Source organism: Myotis brandtii, unplaced genomic scaffold (assembly GCF_000412655.1).
Source record: "Myotis brandtii unplaced genomic scaffold, ASM41265v1 scaffold434, whole genome shotgun sequence".
NCBI lineage: Eukaryota > Metazoa > Chordata > Mammalia > Chiroptera > Vespertilionidae > Myotis > Myotis brandtii.
Genome location: NW_005366599.1, coordinates 3,238,388 through 3,246,375, shown reverse-complemented (window position 1 = coordinate 3,246,375; position 7,988 = coordinate 3,238,388). Strand labels below are relative to the sequence as shown.

The 7,988-nt window shown below is 47.4% G+C and overlaps 1 protein-coding gene across 1 annotated transcript in view; it reads right to left on the bottom strand.

The window, feature by feature from the left end:
• PARK7 (parkinson protein 7) overlaps nucleotides 1–7,988 on the bottom strand; it is a 17,965-nt gene that overhangs the window by 9,719 nt on the left and 258 nt on the right. Inside the window, exons 2-6 of the mRNA XM_005874340.2 lie at nucleotides 7,240–7,245; nucleotides 7,019–7,134; nucleotides 5,729–5,830; nucleotides 3,824–3,883; nucleotides 2,386–2,455 (exon numbers count right to left, since the gene is read on the bottom strand). Of these exons, the coding sequence (XP_005874402.1) occupies nucleotides 2,386–2,455; nucleotides 3,824–3,883; nucleotides 5,729–5,830; nucleotides 7,019–7,108 (322 nt within the window). The 5' untranslated portion in view covers nucleotides 7,109–7,134; nucleotides 7,240–7,245. The remainder of the gene's footprint in view (nucleotides 1–2,385; nucleotides 2,456–3,823; nucleotides 3,884–5,728; nucleotides 5,831–7,018; nucleotides 7,135–7,239; nucleotides 7,246–7,988) is intronic.

Below are 7,988 nucleotides of genomic sequence, written 5' to 3'. Positions count from 1 at the left end.
TTTTTTTTAAAAGCCTCAAACATATTTGATGTCTCTCTCCACCTTACTTTTATCCTCAGTATGAGACAGCTATGTATGGCAGCATGTTTTAAAAGTCTATAAAAACTGCATAATTGTCACTCATTTTTTTATTTTGATGAACTCACAAATGACCCTTTATCTTATTTTGTAAGATTGTAAGAAAATAAGGAGTCATGACCCCCATTACCTTAGGTGAAAGCAGCCCCAGGAGAGGCCGTGCGGTGAGGAGTGCGGTCACACAGGCATTTAGGCTGCTCCTTCCACAGGATACGATTGCTGCCTGGTGATGTGTCAATACGTTTATGTGACAGTTGAGTGTAGAAATCTGCTGCTGCCTTACTCATCATGGTAAGCTCGTCATTACTGCTGCCTGGGCTTCCAGATCCCATTTGGAAAATGAGCTACTACTACCCATTAACTATATACTAACTATTAACTATATGACTTCAAACTGCAGAGACCAGCGCTGAGCAGGAGGCAGGGTGAACAGTAGACAGAATCCCCTTGGGCAGCCGAGAGGAAGCCTGCAGTGCCACCGTGTGGTGATTTACAGGAAGAACACCTGGGCCACCCCCAGCCCCTCCAGGGGTCCCTGAGATTGTACCTAGACGCAGGCATGGACCACTGCTGGCTCCGTCCTGTCCAGGCTTCCTTTCCCTTCCCCCACCCTGAGCGAATCTCTCTTACTTTCTTTTCACAATAGTCTCCCTTCCAATTTCTGTCTCACTCACTCAGCGTTAGGGACTAAGCTCATATTCCTTCTGTTCCCCATTTGTAACTGCAACACCAAATCATCTCATTTCTCATCACACTTCTCGGTGTTTGCAGCGCCCAGAGGAGTGGGGCAGGACCCTGAACACAAGCCCACGGTTAGAGCGCTGTCACTTTTTACTGTCGGTTTCAATGACTCGAGGCCTAAGCACTCAGGCCTGCCCGAGTGAAAACAGTGACCCAGATGTGGCTGATAACCCTGCTATCCCGCGGCACAGGACAAACCGACATGTGGTTTACTTCCGCAGCATCTGCAGGAACAGCCCCAGCCCCAGCTTTCCTCTCCTCCTGTGGTGAGAGCACTAAGGACGAGGCTGGGGCAGCGGGACCAAGTCCTTACACAGCTAAGCGGGCCTCCGCTTGCTCCCCAACAGGGCGCCGCTGCGGGCTGCCTGACTGGAGGCCTCCAGCAGAGAAGTCCCTGTGCCCAAGGGCAGGTCAAGAAGCTGGTGCTGAGCAGGAGCCAAGGACAGCACCTGCGGGGCGGTCCCCGCCGCTACCGTTCCCCGTCTCTCACACAGCGGTTCTCAAACATTTAGGCCTTAGGAACCCGCTAGCTTTCATGTGGGTTCTCTCTCTTAATAACTGCCCCGTTAGAAATTAAAGCTGGGAAACTGCAACACAATCCTCGCACACACACCAAGCCCGAATAATAATGTCGACACACTCTGCTATCACTCCTGTGAGAACAAGAAGGAAAAGGCAAATGATGTCTTCACAGTATCTGCTGACCTTTCGAACCCTTTGAAAGAACGCTGGCCACCGCGGCTCTAACAGAGTCCCGAGGATCGCTAGCCTACGATTGTAAAAAGTCCACCGTACTGAAGAAAACATCACTGCACCATTTCATCCAGTCCATCCATTCGTTCATTCACTACACTCTCGACAAGCATTTAATAAAGACCTATGACAAGTGAGGCGCCTGTGACAAAATTACACTATGGAGGTCACGGCTCGATTCTCAGTCAGGCTCGATCCCCACAGGGGGTGTGCGAGAGGCAGCCAAGCAATGATGTTTCTCTCTCATCCATGTTTTTATCTATCTCTCTCCCTTCCTCTCCCTCTTAAAAAAGTGTTATTGAAGTAAAAATATTTCTAAGTTTCTAAGCTGTGGGGCATCTATGAAGCACAATGACCTTCCTCTGAACTAGGTGGCAGGGAGCTCCGTGCTGGACCCAGCACAGCACCCAGGGCCAGGCAGGAAGTGCCGAGGCCTCGGAGCCACGGGGCAGGCGCGGGGCAGGGCTGCTGTTTGTGGCTGGCGGTTCCTGCTGACGGTGCTGGCCGAGGTCCTTCCTGGCGTGGAGATAGATCTGCCGTAACAAGCTGTTTACTGCGTTCCAGAGGGCCTCGTCTTCCTCCGAGGTCAACCAAACACAGAAAACACGACGTTTCACGGAGCGCAGACCAAAGCACGAGGCGGCAGAAAGGAACAACTGTACTCATTTCTGAAATGACCTCCTTCATGCCACCCTAACCAAGAGCGCCAATCCAGAAGCTCCCACGCTCTATGAAGGGGAAGAGGCGGGTCCCCCGTCACGTGGCTCAGGGACCAGTACCACACACGCTGGCGGAGGGAGGGCCCGCACTTACCTGCACAGATGGCGGCGATGAGGCCCTTGCGGCCCTGCTGCTCCTTCAGGATCTCCTTCACAGCAGCAGACTGTCCAAGAGCAAACACACGAGTTCTCGTTAAGCCACGGCCAGCATCTGGCTAGGAACTTCAGCGGAATCTGATTTTAGCTTAATCCACAAGATCTTAAACCTACTAGTAACTACTTTTAAACAGTATTTCTAGATGATTAATATAAAAATTATCAAATTCATAATGCTTCTACATTCCTCCCTAAACCCAATCAAGGCACTTATTATAAGAGAAAGGCATCCTTTTCTTTTTTTTTTTTTAATTAGCATATTTCTTTATTATATGTATATAGATTGTAATAATTTATCTAATATCAGCCCTGGCCTGTTTTGCTCTGTGGTTAGAGCTTTGGCCTTCAGACTGAAGGGTCACAGGTTCGAATCCAGTCAAGGGCATGTACCTTGATAATAAATTCTACTATATAGCTTAAAGTAAGGCCATCTAAACCTGTAGAAAAATTTTATAAGAGTTTATTTGAGACAAACATGCCTAGAAGCAGATCTCAAAAGACTGAGAAAAAGGCATCCTTTTCTTAAAGGTGTTTAAGTTGCCCGGCTGGCATGGCTCAGTGGTTGAGTGTTGACCTTTGAACCAGTCATGGCTCAATTCCCGATCAGGGTGCACGCCTGAGTTGCAGGCTCATCCCCAGTAGGGGGTGTGCAGGAGCAGCCGACCAATGATTCTCTCTCATCACTGATGTTTCAGTCTCTCTCCCCCTCTCCCTTCGTCTCTGAAATCAATAAAAAATACATTTATATATATTTTTAAAAGCTGTTTGAAGTGGAGATGAGGAAAACAGCTTTCCCTGGGCACAGCGACCCCTATTCTCTCCCCCCACACACCCTTGTACTCCAAGGAAGAAAGAACCGGACATGAGGGAGTGTGGCATTGGGTGTCTTCAGATGCGAAGTCAGGAAGAGGCCCACAGCCCCGATGTCTGATTCCGCCTGCTCCCCGAGCCTGGCTGCCCCTCCCCTCTCCCTGCAGGCGGACTCCTCACCTGCGCCTCGATGCCCCTTTCATTCAGGCTGCAGCCCCAGCCCCTGCCGCCCCGCCCCCGGCTCCCCGATTGGTGAGGAGACAGCTAAGCTCTTATCCTTCTATGCCTAACCTGAATAGAACATAAATTTTTTCTTTTGCTGCTTAGAGGGGAAAATGTGCTCTAACATCTGGACTATGTTCACCAAATGTGTTCATAAACTACTGTCCACCAGCTCAGCTGACTTCTGTAGCGTGTCCCTAGAAATGGTTTTTTAAAATGAAGACAGAATTGTTCATTTCACCTGTTCCTATTCTATTCACAGCCCCTTTCCCAAAATACTTTAATAATAGCAAAATCAACAGAACACAGCACATGTGGAAACACTTTCTCTACGCAGTTCTTACCTCACATAAATTCTGTGCGCCCAGATTACCTCCCGGCAGAACCACTACATCATAAGGTCCCTGTAACAGTTTAAGAAATAACATTTCATTTGAAATGTGCGTGGACGCGACAGTCAATAACACTTTCCTATTTTAAATACGGGTCACAGCAAAAAACTGTTCACCGAAAAGTTAAATAAATTAAGGTGTATCTCTATGATGACATGTTGTAACCAGCAACACATGCAGAAAATCTGTGCATGAAAGGACATCCATGTTGCAGAACTGCAGGTGTAGCATGACCTCCTTCTTGTAAAAGCTGCACGTATGTGTGTATACACCCCCACATACATGTGTATAGTATACAGACACTCACTGACAAAGGAGATACTCCAACTGCTAATGGGGAGCAGTGTGGGATGGGGGGAGGGAGAGAATGAGACATTTAACATTTTAACTTTCTGTATGTCTATACTGTAAGAGTTCTTTTTCAACAAGAATGTAGTACACAGTAATGAAGTATAGTCAAAAGAAAAAAATTTTAAGTAACAGGCAAAGAAAAATATTTTTAACCTTATGAGAAATGAAACTTGGGGGAGAAATACGATGTAATATTTTAGTATCCCAAACACCAAAACACCCTAGAAATCTAATGATTTCAAATTTGCTAAAATTACAAACTGGAAATTTTTTTTAACAATGCTTTCAGATGTTAAAAAAAAGTTTTAAAAATTTAGTCATTAAGCAAATTACAAAATGACAATGTAGTCCATATTTAGAGCAACATCTGTTATTTAGAATTACTTTTAGATACTATAAACATCCCACTGTTGTTTTAAAACCAAGCAAAATTAAACACTAAAAAGAAAATATGTGAAGTATAGATTCTCTTTTACTCCTTTTAGATATTGAACTGGCCCACATATGGACACAAAAGGTAACAACTGTTCTAAAACACAACAGGCTGAAAAAAGAGAAGGAATAATTTACTTCGACTCTCACCTGTAAGGTGCTACTTAGAAAGTTTCAACATATATATGTAAACTAGAGGCCCGGTGCATGAAAATTCATGCACTGGAGGGGGGGGTCCCTCAGCCCGGCCTGCCCCCTCTCACAGTCCAGGAGCCCCCAGGGGCAGGAGGCGACCCGGCGATCAGGGAAAGGCAACGCCCCATCACACCTCTGCTGCTGCCACTGCCGGCAGTGCAAGCCTTGGCCCTGGTTACCTGAGCCTTGGGCGGTCCTGGGCGGCCCTGGGCGGCTGGGGGGCTGAAAGGGTCTCCGGCTGGCACACGGGCTGGGCAAGCCTGCAGCCAGGAAAGGGTGTGCAAAGGTATCTGTGCACACGTGCGTGCACGCTCCTGAGGAGAGACCTCAGCTCGACAGAGCCCCACAGTGCAGGTCACGCCTAAGATTACAAACCACATTTCTAAGGACACTGAAAAAGTGAGACAATTGAAGGGGAACTCCTCCTCCTCCCTTAAGCCAACCACTGACCAGGGATGAGCTGTCCACGCAAAATGAATCACACAACTACTTCTGTTTCACTGCACAAGGAAAGGTAGAGAGTGGCTTTCGAATAAAGGCTCGGAAGTGAATGGGAACATGGCAGCTGATTCTCTTATATCAAGTGACAAAGTTGTAACAGGAGGCAGGGCTGCCCGTGGAAGCCAGGACACTGCTGCCTGCAAGTGTCCCCTCCATCCACATGCCCACCCAGCCACCTACTGGGTACAGGAAGGACCAGGAGCTGCCAGCTACACGATGGAAAAAGGCAAAGTCCTCCCCCTACAGGGCAGATGGGGGAAGATATTCAAGCAAAGTAACTTTCCTAAAACAGGTCTGTGCTAACAGCAGCCTTACACGGACTCAAGAAACCGATCAAGAAGCCGGAGGGAGGAGGCGTTTCAAGGACGGAGAACGAACCTCTTTTCTGGCATCTTCCAGGCTGGCATCAGGACAGATGACAACATCTCGGCTGCACTGTACCGGGTCCTTTCCAGCCAAACCCGCAACGGTGACCTTAATCTACGAGAAAGAGGTCATCGTGATAGTTAACACTGAAACGGAGTCACGCCTGCACAGCTGCCCTGGGTTTTAAAATAACTGACAGGAAAATGGGCAACAAAACCACGCTGGCTTCAAGCTAATAAATCGGCGAAATGCGATGAGTAACGAGGTCCGTCCTGTCTGCCTGGGACGGTGCTGGTCCAGAGGCTCCCAGCGCTGTCCGGTCCGCGCCCTTTCTCCCGCTGGCGTTCTGGTTCGGGAGGTAAATCCTATGGTCGTTCTATCACTAACCCACCGTGCGAGTCACTGTTGCCATGAAAGCGAGGAAATGCCACTCAATCTCGCAAAGATTTACCAAGTTGACAACACCAAGAGCTGGGTCGGGGAAAATGGGGATTTTCCTACACGGCTGGTGGGTCCAACACACTGGAACTTGGAGTCATTTAACAAAATCTAGGAACACCAACTAGGGGCGGGTCCTTCCGCCCACCAAGTTCACTTTCAGGCACCCAGCCTGGGAAACCTTCCACACGTTTGCGCCAGGAGGCCTGTGTGAGAACATGGCAGTGCTGTGATGTCACGAGACAACCCTCTGGGGCAGCGGTTCTCAACCTGTGGGTCGCGACCCCTTTGGGGGTCGAACGACCCTTTCACTGGGGTCGCCTAAGACCATTGGAAAACACATATATAATTACATATTGTTTTTGTGATTAATCACTATGCTTTATTTATGTTCAATTTGTAACAACGAAATTGGGGGTCACCACAACATGAGGAACTGTATTAAAGGGTTGCAGCATTAGGAAGGTTGAGAACCACTTAGAATGATACCCAGCACTGAGTAAATGCTACTTACGGATTCACAATGGTCACAGACGACATATATAGGTACGTAACACAGAGAAGCAAGGTGAGAACTACAGTCTAACGCTACGTTATCTCTGGGTCGGAAGGGGAATTGCGTTGGGGAAATTCACAGAGTGCTTTGCAATGTTCTCTCTCTTTATTAAAGCATTTGTTCTTCAAGAAATGCTCTGACGGAAACAGGGCAAACGGTTAACAAGCATTAAGTGTAGATATTGGATCAACAGGTCATTACTATGCAGTCTGTTATGTTTGAAATATTTCACACAGTTGAATACTGTTTTATTCAGAATGACTTTTAAACGTCAAACCGGGATTTTAAAAGGGGGAGGAGGAACTTACGCCAGCTCGCCGCATGACATCCACGGGGATGACCGTCTCCATCTCCTCTGCTCCTTTGGCCAGGATGACCAGCGCCCTTTTTGAAGCCATTTTTACGCTGTATTTTTAAAGACTTGATTTAAAAAATAAAACGAAAGGTATTTAACAAACTTTTACCGCGACCCCGGAAGAGCCACCATTTTAAAGTCTTGGAACATTTTTAGGCAGAGTAACTACGCGTGCCTCTCGGGGAAACAGTTCTGACAGGCGAACACAACGGAATATGAAAAAAAGCATTTTTTGGTTAATATTGGTTTACCCAGCATTTCAACTGCTGTGTTTTCTGAGATGAAAACACAGTACGGTTGCTCACCCACGTTCGTATTTCATTTCTCTGACCATGTTTTTAAAAACCCAACTTCTAATAATATACTGCAAATGGAGTTTTCTGAAACACAAGGGCATGGGCCTTGCAGTTCACACAACGCAGAGTTTTCTCTCTTTGCAGCACGTTTCTTTTACACAGAAATGACTAAAGCCATTGCATGGGCAAAACACTAAATCCACAGTCTTTAGCAACTGGCCTATGAAATTTTTGGAGGGGATTTTTTTGTTTTGTTCCAATAACTGTACTAAAAATTCGGAGCGGGGGTGGGGGTGGGGGTAACAGTTTTAATATTTGAACACAGGTTTTTTACGACGGCGAAGGATGGGAATCCCCTCACTAAACGCAACCCGACTAGATAGTTCTTTCATTGACAGCGGCCCCCTCAGGGTCTGGATAGATTTTAGCCCCTTCTTTTGCCGGGAAGTTTGTTGTCCGTGCAAAACAGACTGTATTTTATTACAATTTCAACAAAGCACAGGATTAACTACTCCCAAACTGGGTGGATGCTATGCACACAATTTTGGAAGTTTTAGCGCTGCTGCCGCGCGAGGGCCGCGCGGTGCTCAGGCGGCGAAATCGGGGGCCCGTCTGGGGGTGCTTCCT